A 22,038-nucleotide genomic window follows, 5' to 3' on the forward strand; every position below is an offset into this window, starting at 1 on the left:
AGGTGGTAGGATCACCGGAGGTTGGGAGTTTGAGACCAGCCTGACCAACATGGAGAAACCCCATCTCTGCTAAAAATACAAAATTAGCTGGACATGGTGGCACGTGCCTGTAATCCCAGCTACTCAGGAAGCTGAGGCAGGAGAATTGCTTGAACCCAGGAGGCAGAGGTTGAGATGAGCCGAGATCGCGCCATTGCACTCTAGCCTGGGCAACAAGAGTGAAACTCTGTCTCAAATAATAATAATAATGATAATAATAATAATAATAATAGTGTTAGTACTTAAAGTAACTTTGTATGCCTTGATGTTCGTTCTGACTTATTTTAAATATTTACATTCAGAAACGGCATGCCGTATTATCAGTGTAGGAGGCTCTGCTGTGAAAGTCTACTATTCTAAAATATCAATTTAAAATAAAGATAAGAAAAAATAGATCGGGCTCAGTGGCTCATGCCTGTAATTCCAGCAGTTTGGGAGTCCGAGGTGGGAGGATCACTTGAGCCCAGGAGTTCAAGGCCAGCCTGGGCTACATGGCAAGACCCCAGTTCTCTTTTTAAAAAAATAAAAAATAAAATAAAATTTTAAAAAAATGAAAATGGTGTTAGTTATATGGGAGGCCTACTTTGTATCTGCTTTTTACTCTAAACGTTAAAATACAAACACTTTAACTTCTTTTAACAAATTCTTCAAATATTTTTTAAATGGCTACACACTAGAAGATACATAAATACTTACTAAACTTTTTTTTTTTTTTTTTTTTTTAGAGGGGGTCTCGCTCTGCCGCCCCGGCTGGAGTGCAGTGGCCAGATCTCAGCTCACTGCAAGCTCCGCCTCCTGGGTTTACGCCATTCTTCTGCCTCAGCCTCCCGAGTAGCTGGGACTACAGGCGCCCGCCACCTCGCCCGGCTAGTTTTTTGTATTTTTTAGTAGAGACGGGGTTTCACAGTGTTAGCCAGGATGGTCTCGATCTCCTGACCTTGTGATCTGCCCGTCTCGGCCTCCCAAAGTGCTGGGATTACAGGCTTGAGCCACCGGGCCCGGCCCTAAACTTTTTTACTACTGGACATTTAGGTTTTGTGGCCTTCACTTTATCCAAGAATTTCCAAAGAGACTAGCTTAAATGCTTCGTTTGTTAAAGTAAGAGAGGTATTGCTGTGGGTTTACAATCAGAATGGTTTTCGTAAACACATATCAGGAGACTGCTCAAACGAACCTAATCACATGACCTGGTAAAAAAGGAAAGAGAAGGACTGCCCTACCTCACACACGTATCACAATTCCTGATCTACCCAAACATCTGTCACTTTGATTAATCTAAAGCAGAGATGACCTCCCCTCCCATTATGAAACATACAAGCCCTCTGAGTTTAATCTTAAAAATTATTTACGCTCAGCCACAGGTTATTTTCCCCGGTCAGTAGTAAGGGCCGTCATCATCATGGTGTTTTGCTTTCCATGAATTAATAGCTCTGTATTGTGAGGTGCTATTAAAAGTTTCTCAGATCACATTAGCACAAAGATAACAGTATCCTAAACCAGAAAATTCAAAGAGTGAAATTAAAACTTTGAATATTAACATTCTTTTATGCCCAGGCCAAAGCTGTCTTTCTACTTCTGACCACCTATACCAAATGAATAGCAAAACCCTAAAAGGTACATCTGAACCTGTGACTTACCAAAGGCACTGAAAAGCTGGTAAAGGTCGCTGGTTTTCCATTCTTTGGGGAACGTCACATGGAGAACATGATCACGTTTAGGCTGCACTATAAGACAAATTTATAATGAAATGTTGATGGGTGAAAAGTGATCAAGTAAACCAGCGGTTCTTTGATGAAACTAAGTCTAAGCTAATATGCAGACCTGTTATGAATTCCTCATGATTACCAAACAACTCCAGAAAGTATGCCTAAGATTGGTAGGATTCTGCCATGGTAATCTAGACCTTAGGTTCTGATACATTACAGAACCCACAACAAACTGAACCCTATGCAAAGATATCTTCTCTTCTTATGAAGTTCCTGTGCAAATTATGTTTATTTTTAAATTTTATATATATATATTTTTTTTTTTTTTTAGACAGGGTTTTGCCCTGTCATCCAGGCTAGAGTGCAGTGGCACGGTTATAGCTCACTGTGGCCTCAAACTCCCAGGCTCAAGTTATCCTCCCACCTCAACCTCCTGAGCAGCTGAGGCTACAGGTGCATGCCACCATGCCTGGCTAATTTTTTTATCCTTTAATTTTGTTTTTGTAGAGATGGGGGTCTCACTATGTTACCCAGGCTGGTCTCGAATTCCTAGCCTCAAGTGATCCTCCCACCTCGGTCTCCAAAAGTGCTGGAATTACAGGCATGAACCACCACACCTAACTGTGCAGATTATTCAGAAGAAAAACAAGGCTGCTCTGTTCATGAAGTTTCACTTCACTAAACATTTAACTTTCCCGTTTTAATATACTTAGCTTAAAAAAAAAAAAAGCACTATCCAAATTAAATGGACTAATTGTTAAGTAAGGCAATCCTGAGTCATGATCTTGTTTTCTAATCCCAAACCTAGACCTTTTCTGTGCAGCCCTAAGCAAGAGACCTAATCACTCTAACCACCCTGGACTATAAACTGGGAATGGTGATATTTAGCATCAGAATTCTTGTGAGAATGACAGACCAAAATATCAGTCTAACATGGAGGGCAACACAACAGTATGTCCTCAAACTATCATTGCAACAATTATTATCACCAAGTATAGTTCACCCACTTCTACCTGCCAATGACATGCATTAAGGTAAAAAAGACCAAATGAAACAGCAGAAAGAAAAGCAGAGGAAAAGAAAAAGCAACTATCTCCCATAGACCCTCCATGTTTTTTAAATAAAAAAACAAAACAAAACAAAAATCAACCTACTAAATTCAGATATATACACACTCAAGTAATTGGAAAATAGAAATTTTACCAAGATAACTGATAGCTAGCATATCTTAAAAATCTATTATAAATACTTATAAAAAATGATGAAATCAGAATTCTGTGTGAAAATGAAATATATAGAGAAGATATACATTTTTAAAATTCAATTCATGCATAAACTGGAAAATATAAGTGAAGCGATGACTAATGAATGCCCAAGAGTCCCATTAACTTAAGTATGCTATTCATATCAACCACAAAATCACTGCCCAATTTTAAGTGAAGAAAGCTTTTTCTTCAGTAATATTTTCCTGTTATCCCTTCCAGACTACACATTTAAATGCACAGATGCAATAAGAAAATAAAAATTTACTTACAGTCTGGTCCTTCCAAGTTTAGATAGGGGATATCCATGACCCTCATAAGAAATAACCTACAAGAAAAGACCAACAGGTAATGGGCAATTTCCTTTAAACGATAGGTGTTTTGACATTTTTAAGGTTGAATTAGAAAAAAAAAAAAAATTGTTTAATAGGCATTTACTAAATTTTTTAGTAGAAGCTCCTTGATATCACTCTATTTATAAAATCATTTCTATTGGTTTTTTTTTTTTTTTTTGAGATGGAGCCTCACTCTGCCGCCCAGGCTGGCGTGCAGTGGTGTCATCTTGGCTCACTGCAACCTCTTCCCCAGTTAAGTGATTCTCCTGCCTCAGCCTCCCGAGTAGCTGGGATTACAGGCATGTGCCACCATGCCTGACTAATTTTTGTATTTTTAGTACAAACAGGGTTTCACCATGTTGGCCAGGCTGGTCTCAAACTCCTGTTCTCAAGTGATCTATCTGCCTCTGCCTCCCAAAGCGCTGGGATTACAGGCATGAGCCACCACACCTGGCTTTATTATTAATTATTATTATTATTATTATTATATTATTATTTTGAGACGGAGTCTCATTCTCTCGCCAGGTTGGAGTGCAGTGGCACAATCTTGGCTCACTGCAACCTCTGTCTCCCCAGGTTCCAGCAATTTGCCCACCTCAGCCTCCCGAGTTGCCGGGACTACAGGCGCAGGCCACCACGCCCGGCTAATTTTTTGTATTTTTAGTACAGATGGGGTTTCCCGATGTTAACCAGGCTAGTCTCGAACTCCTGACCTCAAGTGATTCACCTGCCTTAGCCTCCCAAAGTGTTACAATTACAGGCATGAGCCACCGCACCAGCCATGTAAAATCATTTCTAAAGCTCTGAAATTCATTTCAGAGATTTTTCTCCTGGGCCAAATATTTATCACAAATAGAAAAAACAAACAAACAAACAAACTGGTATCCCCAACAGTTCCTGGCACTCAGTAGCTGCTCAATAAATATTAGTTAACTGAACAAAATTAATCATCAAAGAGTCAAGGGAAAGTCCTCCGCTGAGCTGTCGTTTTAGTTAGTCCAAGTAAACACAAAGAAAATAAATATTACCCATCTTACCAATCTAAGAACAAGTGTTTCTACAAATTCTAAGGGTAACCCTTACAATGGACATTTGTGAACTGAGAATGACAGCACAGGTTTCTTTTTTTTTTTAATGAAATGCAAAGTCACTGGATAAATGCTAATCTCTCTGGGTAAACTGTACAGTCTGAAATAAGTGACTGTCTCAAAAGGCCACATTATTATTCTCATTTAAAACACACTAAAAGCACAAAACAAAACAATCCTTGGTAAAGAAAATTATCACACTAATATAAATCATAGCAGTCATTTTATGTTTATCTTCCAAAATGGGTACAAAGGCACTTAAAAAAGAGTGCTTGTAAATTACAACTCTCTGTCATGCCATTCAATTTTCTTTTATTTCCAAGATTATGGACAAAATATCAGGCATTCTGTTGTAAGATTATTTTAATGAGTTTTACTTAGATAATAATATATTATGTATTTCTGGTAGAGACAACATTATACAGCAAATTAAAAAGGCAATCTATGTGCCCAAGAAGCAATTAGTTTGGCTTCACTGAACTGCAATTAAGGAACATCATTACAAGGCATTCAAAAGCCAAGCAGGGCCAGGCGCGATGGCACACCTGTAATCCCAGCACTTTGGGAGGCCAAGGTGGGTGGATCACCTGAGGTCAAAAGTTCAAGACCAGCCCAACCAACATGGCGAAATCCGGTCTCTACTAAAAATACAAAAACTAGCTGGGCGTGGTGGTGCGCACCTGTACTCCCAGCTACTCAGGAGGCTGAGGCAGGAGAATCACCTGAACCCTGGAGGTGGAGGTTGCAGTGAACTGAGATAGCAACACTGCACTCCAGCCTGGGCAACAAGAGCAAAACTCTGTCTCCAAAAAAAAAAAAAAAAAGCCAAGCAGGGCAAAAGCTAGTTTACAAATCTAACCATCAGCATGAACAATACTGTTCTGTTAATGTCAGAAAAAACGAAGTCATGGTACTCAGTGGTTTGAGAATTTGTTGTCTGCCCTACAGTTTAATAAACCAAATGCTATGGCTAAGAAACCAAATTTAATTTTAGTTCGCTAATTTAGGCTCAAGTGTACTATTCTGGTTTTGTAAGCTGTTTTAACCAATTTAATCAATACTCCCTGCAATGCCAGAAGACAAGAAGATACATAAAGCACCTAGCATGGCAGGTTCTCAGTGAGGGCAGCTATCATTTTTTCTTAAATATTATTTTCCAGCATAACCGATACACACTGGAACTATCATTATTATCGCCTACCAGAACCTAATAATAACAAAAGTTATTCCTAGGTTAGTAAGCTAGTTAATTAGGTAAGCTAACCAACCTAGGAATGACTTTTGTTATTGTTAGTCATGCTTCACATAATTTTCAATTCTCCGTTTAGTAAATTTAGAAATAGTCTCCAATTCTAAACACCAAATTTATTTTAAAAGTTAACAAAGGCCGGGCACCCTGGCTCACACCTGTAATCCCAGCACTTTACGAGGCCAAGGCACGCAGATTACCTGAGGTCAGGAGTTTGAGACAAGCCTGGCCAACTATGCTAAAACCCTGTCTCTACTAAAAATACAAAAAACAAGCGGGCGTGGTGGCGGGCACCTGTAATCCCAGCTACTTGGGAGGCTGAGATAGGAGAATCACTTGAACCCAGGAGGCAGAAGTTGCAGTGAGCCGAGATTGCGCCATTGCACCTCAGCCTGGCAACAGAGTGAGACTCCATCTCAAAGAAAAAAAAAAAAGTTAATGAAACGTATCAAGCACCACAAAAATAACTGAGAACAAAAGTTGAATCAACAAAATGTTCACTGCTATACCATCAAATATGCCAAAAATCAAAACCAACCTCAAGATTTGATAATACATGGAGGTCAGTAAATTATAGTTCAAAATTTCAATATATTAAGCAATCAAAATAACTATGAAAATGTCAAAACATGGATAACTTATAATTTTAAGTTTTAAAAAGGCACAAAATTTTATACTATGATTTTACCTTTATAAAATATTGCTGTCATTAAGCCAAGAATAAAAAAAATCCTCCCCTCCCCCACCAACAGCTTTAAGAAACTCTGAGCTTTGTTTCTCAAAATTCCTTTTATGATCATTTTTTAAACTTTAGAGGCTAACAGAACTGGGAAGCCCAGGGGAAATAACTAGAGACTTTCTTAGAAAAAGCCAACTGAAAATGCCATTTGAATTAATCTTTCATATACTATGCACTACCTCACCTGGCAGGAGGGAGAAAAATATAAATATAAAAATATAAATATAAAACCATAAGCTTGAATTTGCAATTCCTGTATTTCTGTTTACAATTCTGTTATACTGCTAAAGTCATGGGACCTCAACAATAAATTTAGGAAACTCAATGTTGTACAAATACCAAGGAGGATTATGCTAACAAAGAAAAAGAAGGCTCTCCCAATTTCTCTTACCATTTAGATGTTTTAAAACATTTTTTTGAAAATATTTTTTGTCAAGTAATATATAGGCTATGTGTTCTCTAATATTTCACCTGAATTTTCAATATTATCTCTGATTAAAGTAAGCAAGAATTTATTCTCAGCTAAAACACTCAAAAGATTTTTTTTATTTTAATTTTATGAGTACATAGTAGATATATATATTTATGGGGTACATGAGATGTTTGGATACAGGCATGCAATGTGAAACAAGCACATCATGGAGAATGGAGTGTCCATCCCCTCAAGCATTTATCCTTTTAGTTACAAACGATCCAACAACACTCTATTTAAAAATGTACAATTAAGTTATTACTGACTATAGTCACCCTGTTGTGCTATCAAATAGTAGGTCTTATTCATTCTATTTTTTGTACCCATAAAAGCTATTTTTTAATGCAGTCAATCCTACAGTATCTTGTTTGTTTACTCCACATTACCTTACACAGAAACCCCTTTCAAATGAATTATTAATAGCACTTCTCACTCTTCTCCTATACCTCCACCTTCACATCTGGGGTTTAGAGGGAACTGAATAGCTCCAAAGCTCGGAAGAACACGAAAACCAACTCTGTGTGACTTGGCAGACTGCGGCTCTAGAGAGCGCCACGCAATTGTGAAACTGACTCTAAAACTGTGGCTGAGCGTCTGCGGAACTGAACCAAAGTAAACTCTCCCAACGGCCTCCCACCGTCCTTATGCCATGCTGTTTCGAAGCCACTGCTCTGGTAACATCTCTGCCCTTCTGAAGTAAAATTAAAACATTTCAATGTAGGCATGCCTCATCCCAGCTGGCTGTCAAAGGGCCTGCACTGACTCCCTGGAATGATTTGATAAAATACTTCACATATGCATCATCCAACTTGACAGTTTTCATCCTAGCATATGAGGAAATGTACTAGGCAAGCAGAAATGCTGATAAAGACATGAAAGGATGTTCCATCACTGTGAACTGTATTGAAGAACAATCTCTCCTAGAAGGACTTTCATCTGCAGATATCAAAAAGACACTCAGACTAACACTTGCATGAAACATTCTTTCTATTTTAGTGAATATCCGAGAGGGTGTAACACGGTAAAGACCCTCAAGACTGCGTGCGGAAGTCTTGCCACATTTCTGAAAGCTTTCTGATGAAATATTATTTCCCCACTTATTCTCTAAAAGACTGACATTAACTCTATCAAACACTAAAATTAAAATTCCCATTAGATACAATGGCTAATTTTACAAAAGAATTCTATCCTAAGAAACAGTGTAACTCAAGTTCACATTCTAGATGCCACAGAGCAAGTTTTATCCTTTGTGGAATCTGTCATTTTTAAAACGTTGTACGAGTATACCACTGGCAGTGCTGGTTATCCTGACTTTCAAACAAGTCTGGAAAGACTCCAGAGTAAAGCACAGCATACCAGGGTCTTTTGCTCAGTACACTGGATCACTTCCACTCAGTCTCTTCACAGGCTACACAGCATATGCTACACAATACCTTTTATCTCCAAAGAGCCACCACCTCATCATCTCCAATACCTTTCTGCTGGGTGGCACTCACAAAAAGCCACCCTCCAAACTTTTTTGTGAAATGGGCAACATAGGCCGAGTGCGGTGGCTCACACCTATAATCCCAACAATCTGGGAGGCCGAGGCAGGTAGATCACCTGAGGTCAAGAGTTCCAGACCAGCATGGCCAATGCGGTGAAACCCCGTCTCTACTTAAAAATACAAAAATTAGCCAGGCATGGTGGCAGGTGCCTGTAATCCCAGTTACTCAGGAGACTAAGGCAGGAGGAGCCCTTGAGCCTGGGAGGCGGAGGTTGCAGTGAGCCGAGATTGCACCACTGCACTCCAGCCTAGGTGATAAGAGCGAAACTCCGTCTCAAAAAATAAAAGGATGGTATGAAACTGTGCCCCAGACTGCCTAAGAAGGCTCATCAGTTACTGAAGAATTTCATTTCAGATATAAAACTCTGATACATAGAACCCTGAACCCTTAGCAAAATGTGCTTCCCGGCCAGCTGGATCAGCATCACCTGGGAACTTGTTAAAGCTACAAGTTCCTGGGTGCCATCCAAGATTCCTGACTCAGAAACTCTGGACTGAGAATCATGGAGTTAACAGGGAAACAGTATATTCAATGTGGTGTTGTTAATTACCACTAAAGATGATGTAGCAATCAGCTGGATAATGACTTGCGCCAACTTCTCCAAAAGATATTAGTCTTAATTTGTTTATATTAAATCATTCTGTGGCTCCTCCCTGTTAATCCCACTGCTTCAGGAGGCAGAAGTGGGAGAATTACTTGAGGCCCAGAGTTTGAAATCAGTCTGAGCAACATGGGGAGACTCCTGTCTCTACAAAATGTAAATTAGCCGGGCAAGGTGGCTTGTGCCTGTAGTCCCAGCTACTAAGGAGGCTAAGGCAGCAGGATTGCTTGACTCCATGAATTTGAGGCTGCAAAGAGCTGTAACATGCCACTGCACTCCAGCCTGGACAACAGAGACAGACCCTGTCTCTACAATAAATAAATAATTAAATGAACAAACACATAAATAAAATACTTAGAAAAACACAAAACTAGCCGGCCACAGGGGCTCACGCCTATAATCCCAGCACTTTGGGAGGCCGAGGCAAGTGGATCACTGGAGGTCAGGAGTTCGCGACCGGCCTGGCCAACATGCCAAAACCCCATCTCTACTAAAAATAAAAAAATTAGCCAGGTGTAGTGGCACATGCCTGTAATCCCAGCTACTCAGGAGGCTGAGGCAGGAGAATTGCTTAAACTCAGGAGGCAGCGGTTGCAGTGAGCTGAGATTGTGCCATTGCACTCCAGCCTAGGGAACAGAGCAAGACTCCATCTCAAAAAAAGAAAAGAAAAACACAAAACTTTGACACAAAATTTTAAAAAGGAAAAAACTGCCAAGCACAGTGGCTCATGCCTATAATCCAAACACCTGGGGAGGCCAAGGCAGGCAGATAGCGTGAGCTCAGGAGTTTGAAACCAGCCTGGGCAACATAATGAACCCCACTGCTACAAAGAAACATAGAAAATTAGCTGGGTGTGGTGGCACGTGCCTGTAGTCTGAGCTACTTGGGAGGATAAGGCAGGAGGAGCCCTTGACCCTGGGAGGCGGAGGTTGCAGTGAGCCAAGATTGAGCCACTGCACTCCAGCCTGGGGGTCAGAGCAGGACTCTGTCTTGAAAAGAAAAAAAAAAGAAAAAAGAAACTATGAATAAACAAAAGAAAAACATAAAACTATTAAATACCAAGGACTACCTCAAAATCCAGAAGGCAGTAACATAAGCCTTCTACCACTCCTTGAAACTAGGAGGTCGAACTGTAGCATGCGACTAGGTTCTCTGCAAGAGATAAACTGGGCGAAATTACTGCTGACAGCTGCTATTCTTGTTTTTAAGACAATTAAAAAAAAATTACTCAAACTACTCTGTTGGCAACTCATTAGCAAAAGTCTAACCCCTTTCTGTGAATTGGCCACAAGTTAAGCTTTAGCCACCAATGCAGAACTAAAGATTAGCAAACACTTGAGGGAGTAACACACACGATACAAAAGAATCAGACACCTCTAACATTATCAAAATCCTCCACCCTTACCACAAAGCTTCAGACACAGATTATGTCAGTACAAGCACACGAAGATCAAAGGTTATTCTATGATGACACAGTGGCTTGCCTTGGACTGTGGCTTATCTAAGTCATTCCCTAGTAGTCCGGTGAATATAAATGGGTTGCAAAACAATGCTGCTATTAACCTATTTTATGCAGCTATGCTCAAGAAAACAAAGTATGATATTCAAAAAATGCACGCAAGCAGTCCTAAAGGTGATTCAGGAATACTTTGGATGGAGACTCAAACCTCCAGGAACTGAAAAGATCATTATAGTTCCTTCAAATTCTATATCACCAAATCTATAAAATCACAGATTTGATTCACAAAGGAAAGGAAATACTTAGTTTTGCCCCTGAGACAGCAGGTTTTCCAGTCCTAAAACTGATGGCAGAGGAGGAGCATGAATCAGACAGGTGACCACTTTAAGAAGCAGTTAGCAAAAAATGGTCACACCCAGTGTTGGAGCCAGTGCAGCGCAAGGCATGCATGTACTGACAAGAGCTCCAACCATGAAGGAAGGTTGTGAGTAAATCACGACAGATCTGGCTGGTAGGCCACTGAAGGCTGTCTACATGACGCTGACCACGAGTTTTAATGTGTTTGAAAATTCCTTGTCGTGTGTGTGTGTGTGTGTGTGTATAATTCTTTTAAAAATATTTTAAGTTATAGGATACATGTGCAGGACATGCAGGTTAAATACGTATCTTCTAAATTGAGACAGGGTCTATGTTGCCCAAGCTAGACTCAAACTCTTGGTCTCAAGTGATCCTCCCACCTCAGCCTCATAAATGGCTGGAAAGACAGGTGCACACCACTGCATCTGGCTTTTTTTTTAAGTTATACAATTATATAACTAGTATAATCTCAATCCGCAAATGAAGAACATTGATCTCAATTAGTAAATGAAATAGACACAAAACACAAACTAGCAGGAAACTAAGAGGACAGCTTTTTTTCTTCTGGGCTGAGGAATTATCAGTGGGATTTTTGTGTTTTAAAAAGAAAAAAAAAATTAAGTACAAAAATTCCTAACTAAAATCACATTTATCATGGCCTGTTCAGCCTCAGTTGCTCCTCTCCTGTCTGGAAGTTATGGGTCCTCCTGTACTGAGAATGGAAGGCAGATTTTTCCAAGTTCAGCTACTTGCCCTGGGCCACCACGGGGGCAGACCCTAAGCTTCCCACTACCTGCCCTATACACACAGGCCCTCTCTCCCACATGCCTTTTAACCTGAGCTGTCTCCACAGCCTCCCTATGAAATGGTAAGCCTACAGTCCCAGCGGCAGCAGCTAGGGTCAAGGGTTTTCATCCTAAACCACTAGTCAAAGCCCTTGTGTATATAAGAGAAGCAAGTGCTTGGGATACAACATTCCAGAAACATTTTTTTATAATACTCGAAGGGCTGATGAAATTATGGCTTTGTGTGATGGCACAGAGCCTGGTACAAAAAATGAGGTTGCTGTCTGAGGAAGAGCTTTGGGTACAGCGAATTTTCAAGGCAACAGGAACAACAGGCAGTGAAGAGAGCCATGTGGCCAGATATCAAAAGGACAACCTTCCCACGACTGCAGTGCAAAGCAAGCTGCTACCTGGGCATAGGGCTTGCCAGGCATACCTGGTCCCACACACCGTGATCACCGTCAGGAAAATGAGTGAATCAGCATCTCAGGGTGAGGAGAGGCCTCAGAGGTGTATGGACACAGGGGCTTAGTTTGCATAATGATGCATACACAGGACTGGATGATCTAGACAGACTTCTAACGTCATGACATGTCTTAATAAAGAAGAACACAGTTTATTCTGGTCTCTCTTCCTAGCAAAAGGAAAACCTCAAGCCCCAAACTCTTTATCCTTCCTCCTAAGAACTCAGTATTTTCACTCCCTGAGGGAAAATTTGCATTTGTGTCCATCTGCTTTCTGCTTCCACCAAGACTACACTTCCGATTTCTCAAAAAAGAGATTTCCAAATAAAATTGTACCCCTCTCCTACCACTAGACTGGGATACAGAAATGCTGAATACAATCTCATCTCAACACAATTTGAGCACAGAATTAATTTGCGGCTCACCCCAAGTCCCAAGCCTTCTAAAGAGAAATTGAAACCTTTACCGACTGGCAGCGCTACTGTACTTGCAAATGGTCTTGGTATTTCCTTCAGGGCACAGAAGTAAAAGCACTTCATAAGAACCCGTATGCAAGGCTCATCATTATACATATTTATGTGCTATAAAAAACTAATTTTATCATCCAGGGTAGGAAGCATGCAGACACCTCTCACAAAATAAGCTCATTTATTTTGCTCACTAAAGCTCTTGTGTAAAATAAGGGTAACCACCGGCTAGATGGGAGTGACTGTGGCATCAGTTATTTTAATTTCACTCAGGTGGGGGGAATACAGTTTTCAATCTAGCTGCTTGCTGTTTTGACAAACAGAGCGTTACTCAACATTTGTCCTGAAGCCAACTCACGTCCTTTCTTAGATACATACAACACTAAAACAAAGGCAAAAGAAAAGGAAGAAAAAAACTAAACCAGCAGCTCATTTCAACTGTCTCCATCAAATGAAGCATATCAAATTACATCAACTAAAAACATTAAATTAAGCATTATACAAAGGCAATGCCTGCAGGGCCTATAAAACAACATACTGTAAAGTGTCAGAGGAAACAAGCCCCACACAATCCAATGGTCTAAGTCAACATCTTTTAGAGACTGTGCTCTGGCCAAACATTGAGAGAAAAGAAAATCTTTCAAAGAGACTAACATTGTCTCTTAAAAAGATATGCAACCAACTATAGCATTGTCCCTTATAGAGACTGTGTGCTATGGAGGAAGAATCCCTTCTGAGTGGAACACAAGCTTGATGATCCCTGACTCTGCCACTCCCGGGGCCCTAGGCAGATGTCTCGGCTTTAAAATGGGCATATTTTTCCCTACCTGTGAGGACTGCCTTTAGAAAAAATAGTCAATGCAGGTGACATACTGTGCATAGTGGAAGGTGTTCAAAGGATAAGCTATTTGATAGGTAGCCCAAATTTCTTAGAGTATACTGCTAATCCTTGAACACTGCAGATTAAGTGCTAAATAGTCTTGGAAATAACTATTGCCCACTTGCTCCTAGCCAGGACCAATGCAAAACTGGAAATAGCTAAGACTGCTGACTTTACTACTAACATGCCTACAGTGGGCTGAATGGTGGCCTCCAAAAAGATATGTACACTTTCTACTCCCTGGAACCTCTGAGTGCTGCCTTAGTTGGAAAAGGAGTCTTAGTAGATGTTATTATATTAAAGACCCTGAGATGAGATTATCTGGGATTGTACAAGTGGGGCCTCACTGCCATCACACATGTCTTCATAAGAGAGAGGCAGAGACAGGACACACACACACAGAGGAGGAGGAGGAGGCAATGTGACCATGGGGACAGAGACTGGTGTGATGTGGCCCTAAGCAGAGGGATGCCAAGGAATGCCAGCAGCCACTGGAAGTCAGAGGAGGCAAGGGACGGATTCTTCCCCAGAGCCTCTGGAGGGAGCTCGGCAATGCTGATAACTTGATTTGAAACTTCTGGCCTCCAGAACCATTAGAGATGTATTAACCTAAAACACTTGGTATTGTAAGCCATCAAGCTTGTAGTACACTTGAACACTAATCCAATACCCTATTACAGAGGAGGCAAGCTGCTTAAATATACATCCAAAGGTTGACTGATTTCCTTTTACCTCAACAAGTTACTTTTTCAATTATAATAATAAACAAGTTATTAAGCCAGAGAGAAATGTACTTTAAAGTAACCAGAGCAAGCACAAGAACAGCTCAGCACATGGACTGCCCCTGTAGTGCTGCAGGGCTAGCATACCAAGTACAGGTTGCTGGGTGGGTGGCCTGTAAGATTTCTTTAAAAAGCAGCCTTTTAATGCTGCCACAGAAGTGGCAATCAAGATTACAAGGCAGAAATTAGATAAGGCAGTATCAACTTGAGGCAAGCAGTCCCTTCCCTGAAGTAGCACTTGTTTTCAGTCTTAAAAAACCAGACTCAAGGCTTCACAGTAATTTAATATGCCCTGTCTTTTGCCTTTGTGAAAATCAGTGAGTGTATTAAACTTTGAGGGTAATCAAACCAAGCCAATTATGGAGATTCTTTTTATCATGGTAACTTGGGGAGCCAAAAACAAAATAAACAAGACGTTGAGGCAAAATAAATGGGTTTGGTTAAAGTATGGGAGGAAGAAAAAATGCATCTTGTGTATTGGGGAAAATATATTTTGTGAACTAGGGAAAAACTGGCTTCAAGTCTTCTGGATTCTGGGAGGCTGCTCGAAGCATCTGCAGTGCTGTAATTTTACTCCTCCATGGCACCTGACTCTAAAATTTATACAATCCAGAAGAGGCTGAAAATGGGGACTCCATTTTTTTAAAAGCCATATTTCTTGGGCTCTTTATGATTAAAGAGTAGTATCAACAATCACACAACTGTCCACATGCAGCCAGTTTATGATACACTGTGCTCCCTAGTCCAGGATCCAGACCCATTTTTGGTAAAAGCTACGGGGCAGAGGATATCATATTTTAAAAGATTTATTACTCCTTTATGTAAGCATATTAATACAAAATTAAAGAATAAGTACTACCAAGTTCTTGGGAAAGCCAACCAATAAGAAAGGGGCCTATGATCACCAATGCTATAAGTGGCCTCCTTCCTGCCTTCCCTGACCTCGGTTCTGGCATCACCAGGGGCTTCTGGGAAAGGGATGAGAAGGGATGTGCCCGGCACAGGCAGACAAATGGAGGAGGCTGTGTTCTCGACCCTACTGCCTCACAAATCAGCCTCACCAGCGTCAGAAGGCTCAACACAAATTAGTGCAAATAACACACAGGGCAGGTATTTTCTTCTCACTTACAACCCAACTTTGCAGCAAGACCTTTAAAATTAAGATGCAAAGACAGTTATACAGTGTTTTCTTAGTAAGATATCTAAATTGCCATTATTAAAAAGTTTTTATTGGCATCATGTATGTGGGCCACTTTGCCTCTATCAACACAGAGAGACTGTCACCGAAGGGTCCTCAGCTTGGAACACACCGCCTGCTATCCACCATCGCCCTTTCATAAAATGAAAAACTACCCAGCACCATGGGAGGCCGAGATGGGAGAATCTCTTGGGTCCAGAAGTTCAAGACCAGTCAACATGGCGAGACCTCATCTCTACGAAAAACTTAAAAAAAAAAAAATAGCTGGGTGTGGTACCATGCACCTGTACTCCCTGCTACTTGGAGGGTGGGGCAGGAGGATCCCTTGGGCCCAGGATGCAGTAAGCCATGTTTGCTCCACCGCACTCCAGCCTGGGTGACAGAGCCAGACTCTGTCTCAAAAAAAAAATTTAAAAAAATGCCGGGTGCTGGCCGGGAGTGCTGGCTCATGCCTGTAATCCCAGCACTTTGGGAGGCTGAGGTGGGTGGAGATCGAGACCATCCTGGCCAACATGGTGAAACCTGTCTCTACTAAAAATACAAAAAATTAGCAGGGCATAGTGGCACGCGCCTGTAGTCCCAGCTACTCGGGAGGCTGAGACAGGGGAATCGCTTGAACCTGGGAGGCGGAGGTTGCAGTGAGCCGAGATCGCACCACTGCACTCCAGCCTGGCAACAGAGCAAGACTCCATCTCAAAAAAAAAAATTAAAAAAAAAAATGCTGGGAGTAGTGGCTCACATCTGTAAACCCAACACTTTGAGAGGCTGAGGTGGGCAGATCACTTGAGGCCAAGAGATCGAGACCAGTCTGGCCAACATGGTTAAACCCCGTCTCTACTAAAAATACAAAAATTTGCCGGATATGGTGGCATAAGCCTGTAATCCCAGCTACTCGGGAGGTTGAGACATGAGAATTGCTAGAGCCTCGGAGGTGGAGGTTGCAGTGAGCCAAGATCATGCCACTGCACTCCAGCCTGGGGGATAGAGGGAGACTCTGTCTCAAAAAATATATATATATATTTTAAAATAAGAATTAAAAAAAAGAAATGAAATGAGAACAAGATTTCCATTATTTTCTTCAAGTTCACTGCAGTGTAAGTCACAGTAACAACCACCCTCTCTGCACACCTACTACGTGCCACACCCAACACTAAGCAGCCTTATCAGTGCTGCTGCCCAACCAGGTGGAGATTATGATCTCCAGTTGACAGACGGAGAAACCTAGCTTTGGCAAGACAAATCTCCTGCCCGGTGGCATCAACCCAAATGACCCACCCTGAAGCCTCAGCTCTTTCCCTTATACTCCTGCTGCCTTACGTATAAGCCACCCTAGCTGAGATGTTGCACAGATACACATCTATGTATCTTAAAGTTTATGTGCCCAAGGTGTGATCTAAACATAAGGCAGGAATACAATTACAAAAGAAAAGTGCTCCAGGTGATGCAAAATATCATTGTTTTAATAAATTAAAATGTCAGTGAAGCAATGAGTTGCTCAAAAAGAAACAACTCACAAAAGGACAAATTCATAGCAGATTAGAGGTAACCAGGAGCTGAGGAGAGGGGGAAGATAGGGTGTTACTGGCTTGCTGGTTACAGAGTTTCTGTTTGGAGTGATGAAAAAGTTCTGGAAACAGTGGCTATGGTTGAACAATATTGTGAATGTGATTAATGCCATCAAACTGTACATTTTAAATGGTTAAATGGCAAAAGTTGTTGTATATTTTACCAAATTAAAAAAATTAATAATGTAATATCCCAAAAACCACTGAACTATATACTTTAAATAAGTAAACTATACGGTATGTGAATTTATATCTCAATAAAGTGGTTTTGAAATAGGAAAGAGGAGGCCAGGTGTGATGGCTCACACCTGTAATCCCAGCACTTTGAGAGGCCGAGGCGAGCGGATCACGAGGTTAGGAGTTCAAGAGCAGCATGGCCAACATGGTGGAATCCCATCTCTACTGAAAATACAAAAATCAGAGGGGTGTGGTGGCACGTGCCTGTAATCCCAGCTACTTGGGAGGCTGGAGCAGGAGAATTGCTTGAATCCGGGAGGCATATCACATCCCTGCACTCTAGCTTGGGTGGCAGAGCGACACTCTGTCTCAGAAAAAAAAAAGTAAAGAAAAAGGAAAGAGGGCCGGGCACTGTGGCTCACGCCTGTAATCCCACCACTTTGGGAGACAGAGGTGGGCGGATCATGAGGTCAAGAGTTCGAGACCAGCCTGTCCAACACGGTGAAACCCTGTCTCTACTAAAAGTACAAAAATCAGCCAAGCATGGTGGTGCATACTTGTAGTCCCAGCTACCTGAGAGGCTGAGGCCTTGGACCTGGGAGTTGGAGGCCGCAGTGAGCCAAGATCGTGCCACTGCACTCCAGCTTGGGCAACAAAGTGAGACTGTCTCAAAAAAAAAAAAAGCAAAGAAAAAAGAAAAAGGGAAGAGGCTGGGCAGCGTGGCTCATGCCTGTAATCCTAGCACTTTGGGAGGCTGAGGTGGGACGATCACTTGAGCCCCGGAGGTCAAGACCAGCAAGGGCAACATAGTGAGGCCCCCATCTCTACCAAAAAAAAAAAATTAGCCAGGCATGGTGGCATGCGCCTTTGGTAGCTACATGGGAGGCTGAGGCAGGAGGATCACTTATACCCAGAAGGTTGAGGGTGCAGTGAGCCATGATGGCGCCTCTGCACTCCAGCTTGGGTGACAGAGCAAGACTCTGTCTCAAGTGAAAGAAAAAGAGAAGAATTAAAGTTAAAATTTAAAAAAGGAAAGAAACAGCGTCTAATAGTTCACTTAGAAGATATATTTCTTTACTTCCTTTTCCCAATAAAAGTCTAAAACAGGGCCAGGCGCGGTGGCTCACGCCTGTAATTCCAACACTTTGGGAGGCCAAGGTGGGCAGTTCACTTGAGGTCAGGAGTTCAAGACCAGCCTAGTCAACTTGGTGAAAGCCCATCTCTACCAAAAATACAAAAATTAGCTAGGAGTGGTGGTGAGCACCTGTAATCCCAGCTATCAGGAGGCAGAGGCAGAGATTGCAGTGAGCCAAGATTGCACCACTGCACTCCAGCCTGGGCAACAGAGCAAGACTCCAACTCAAAAAAAAAAAAACCAAGTCTAAAACTGAAAACACAATACAGAACTAAGAGTAAGAACTAACCATATGATTCAAAGGGGAGAAACAAAAAACAATAACGTATTCAATCTTCTCCCTGCTTATTATTTAGTTACATGTAGGTTTTTTTGGGGGGGGTCTCCTCTGCTTTCTGGTCAAGCCTCAATAATTCAAAACAAAGTCCTGTTTACTGGATGTACACAGTGCATCATACAGCATCTTCTATGAAAATAAAACAGCACTCCTTCTGTTCCCCACATCTAGTCAGAGAAGCATCTCAAACTATGTCACCACAGCAGTGACAGCAATGACAAGTTAACTGAGGTCTATCATATACCAGGCACTGTACATTTTACATACACACTCTTATTTCATCCTCACAACAACCCTATCAAACAGGTTCTAACATTCTCAATTTACAGACAAGGAAGCTGAGGTAAAGAGAAGGTGAGTAACTTGCCCAAGATCACACAGGTAATAAGGAGCAGAGCTGGGATTCAACTGTACTATACTACGTACGCTCCATGAGATCCTGAAGTGAAGCAATTCTTCGGGAGAAATCAATCAAGTGGCTTTTTAAATATTTATTTATTTATTTTATTTTATTTTTATTTATTTTTTTTTGAGATGGAGTCTCGCTCTGTCGCCCAGGCTGGAGTGAAGTGGCCGGATCTCAGCTCACTGCAAGCTCCGCCTCCCGGGTTTACGCCATTCTCCTGCCTCAGCCTCCCAAGTAGCTGGGACTACAGGCGCCCGCCAACTTGCCCGGCTAGTTTTTTGTATTTTTTGGTAGAGATGGGGTTTCGCCGTGTTAGCTAGGTTGGTCTCGATCTCCTGACCTCGCGATCCACCCGTCTCGGCCTCCCGAAGTGCTGGGATTACAGGCTTGAGCCACCGCGCCCGGGCTTTAAATATTTAAATTCAAATGGAAACGAATCCTGTGGAGTGTTGTGACACTGACAGCTATGCGCTTACCAACATTAAAGCTATGTTAAAACTCATGTTTATGTTGGGAAGCTGGAAGTCCCATGGAGGAGGGAGGTGGAATTACTGTAAGACTCAATTTAATACACAGCTCCTCTGTATGAGGGAGGGACAGGCTGGACAGCAGAAGGTTAAGCAAGGGCTTCCTTGCAGGTGATCAGGTAGCACCCTCCAGGGAGACAGCTGGACACATGGGGTCCCTTAAGAACCCACTGCGACCCTGCACGCCGTGCTGCTGGGCACGAATGGCAGTTGTGCTAGCAAGTAGCAAATAAAGCCTTGCTCTGTCCATTACTGGTGAGGGCTGGGAAGAAATCTTTTCTTTCTTTTTTTTTTTTTGTCACCCAAAATAAGTTTACACTGGGAAGAAATCTTTAATTCTTCAGTTTAAAATCTCTCTGATGTTAAATGTCAAGCACGTGCATATTACAAGAAAAACCCAATTTGCTACCAGCATGCAATTGCTTTCTATGGAGAAAAAGGGAAACCACTGGTGTGCTTTTATTTCAGGCACCATAGGTTCCTTCCTCTCCCCTCTGTACATACAGCTGTTATGTATACCTATTCAACCCTCCATACACTGCTGCGTTATATTCACTTGAAAAACAAAACTTTAAAAAATGCTCCAAATCAAAGCCATCTTGCTTTTATTACATACCAATGTGACACAATCATCATCTGATTTTTCATAAGCACACACTAAAGGGTACGTACAAGCAAAAGTAAACACTTCACAATTGTTGCTACTGCACTCCAATTTTATGTTCACAAGCTAACGAAGTTTCTTTTTCATTAAACTAAAACATAAAACACATTCTGCTACCACTTCTACCTTTATTGAATCTCCTATCATGTTAGGTCTTCTTATATTTTTTATATTTTTATTTCTTTTTTTCTATTCTTTTTTTTTTGAGACAGGGTCTTGCTCTGTCGCCAGGCTGGAATGCAGTGCTGCAATCACGGATCACTGCAGCCTCAACCTCCTGGGCTCAAGCAATCCTCTTGCCTCAGCCTCCTGAGTAGCTGGGAATACAGGTATGTGCCACTATCCTCAGCTAATTTTTTTTAAGAGATGGAGTCTCACTATGTTCCCCTGCCTGGTCTCAACTCCTGGCCTCAAGCGATCCACCTCCCCTGGCCTCCCAAAGTGCTAGGATTACAGGCATGAGCCACCATGCCCATCCTTACTTATTTATTTTTAATTAACAACTAAAAATTGTATATATTCATGTGTACAACATGTTTTGAAATATACATGCATTTTAAGATGGCTAAATTAGGCTAACATATCCATTACCTCACATACTCACTTTAAAACCCACTCTTCTGGTAATTTTCAAGTTTACAATACACTGTTAGTAACTACAGTCACCATGCTGTATAACAGATCTCTTGAATTTATTCCTGCTAACTGAAATGTTGTGTCCTTTGACCAGTATCTTCCCAATCCTCCCCGCATCCCTTATATTTCAAGAAAAGGAAAAGAACATATGCTGAGCACTTACTAAGTTCTAGGAACTATCCAAGTCCTTTCACCTCTCACACAATCCTTATAACCTCGACGGAAGAGGATATGGTTTGGCTGTGTCCCCATTCAAATCTTATCTTGAATTGTAACTCACAATTCCCACATGTTGTGGGAGGAACGTGATGAGAGGTTATTGAATTACGGGGTGGGTCTTTTCTGTACTGTTCTTTTGATAGTGAATGAGTCTCAAGAGATCTGATGGTTTTTTTTTTTTTTTTTTTTTTTTTTTTTTTTTTTTTCTTTCTGAGGATGGAGGTCTTGCTTGTCTCCCGGGCTGGAGTGGCAGTGGCCGGATCTCAGCTCACTGGCAAGCTCCGCCTCCCGGGATTCACGGCCATTCTCCTGTCCTCAGCCTCGGGAGTAGCTGGGACTACAGGGCCCGCCACCTCGCCCGGCTAGTTTTTTTTTTTTTTTGGTTTTTTTTTTTTTGTATTTTATAGAGGAGAGGGTTTCACCGTTGTTGCCAAGATGGTACTCGATTCTCCTGACCTTGTGATCCCCGTCTCAGCCTCCCAAAGTGCTGGGATTACAGGCTGAGCCACCCGCCGGCCGAGATCTGAATTTTTCTAATTTATCGGTGGATCTATATGGGTTTTAAAAAATGCACAAGCTCTCTTGTCTGCTGCCATGTGAGATGTGCTTTTTACCTTCCACCATGATTGTGAGGCCTCCTCAGCCACATGGAACTGTAAGTCCAATAAACCTCTTTCTTTTGTAAATTGCCCAGTCTCAGCATGAAAATGTAAACTGGTACTGGGAGGGGTGCTGCTGAAAAGCTACCAAAAAATATGGAAGTGACTTTGAAACTGGGTAACAGGCAGAGGCCAGAACAGTTTGGAGGGCTCACAAGAAGAAAGAAAAATGTGGGAAAGTTTGGAACTCCCTAGAGACTTGGTGAATGGCTTTGAGCAAAATGCTGATAATGACTGGACAATGAAATCCAGGCTGAGGTGGTCTCAGATGGAGATGAGGAA

The 22,038-nt window shown here is 41.6% G+C and overlaps 1 protein-coding gene across 1 annotated transcript in view; it reads right to left on the bottom strand.

The window, feature by feature from the left end:
* Positions 1–22,038, bottom strand: part of PARN (poly(A)-specific ribonuclease) — a 160,272-nt gene that overhangs the window by 124,896 nt on the left and 13,338 nt on the right. The window contains exons 6-7 of the mRNA XM_017864534.1: positions 3,280–3,335; positions 1,677–1,763 (exon numbers count right to left, since the gene is read on the bottom strand). Of these exons, the coding sequence (XP_017720023.1) occupies positions 1,677–1,763; positions 3,280–3,335 (143 nt within the window). The remainder of the gene's footprint in view (positions 1–1,676; positions 1,764–3,279; positions 3,336–22,038) is intronic.

This window comes from Rhinopithecus bieti, unplaced genomic scaffold, assembly GCF_001698545.2.
Source record: "Rhinopithecus bieti isolate Rb0 unplaced genomic scaffold, ASM169854v2 scaffold_76910, whole genome shotgun sequence".
NCBI classification, from domain to species: domain Eukaryota; kingdom Metazoa; phylum Chordata; class Mammalia; order Primates; family Cercopithecidae; genus Rhinopithecus; species Rhinopithecus bieti.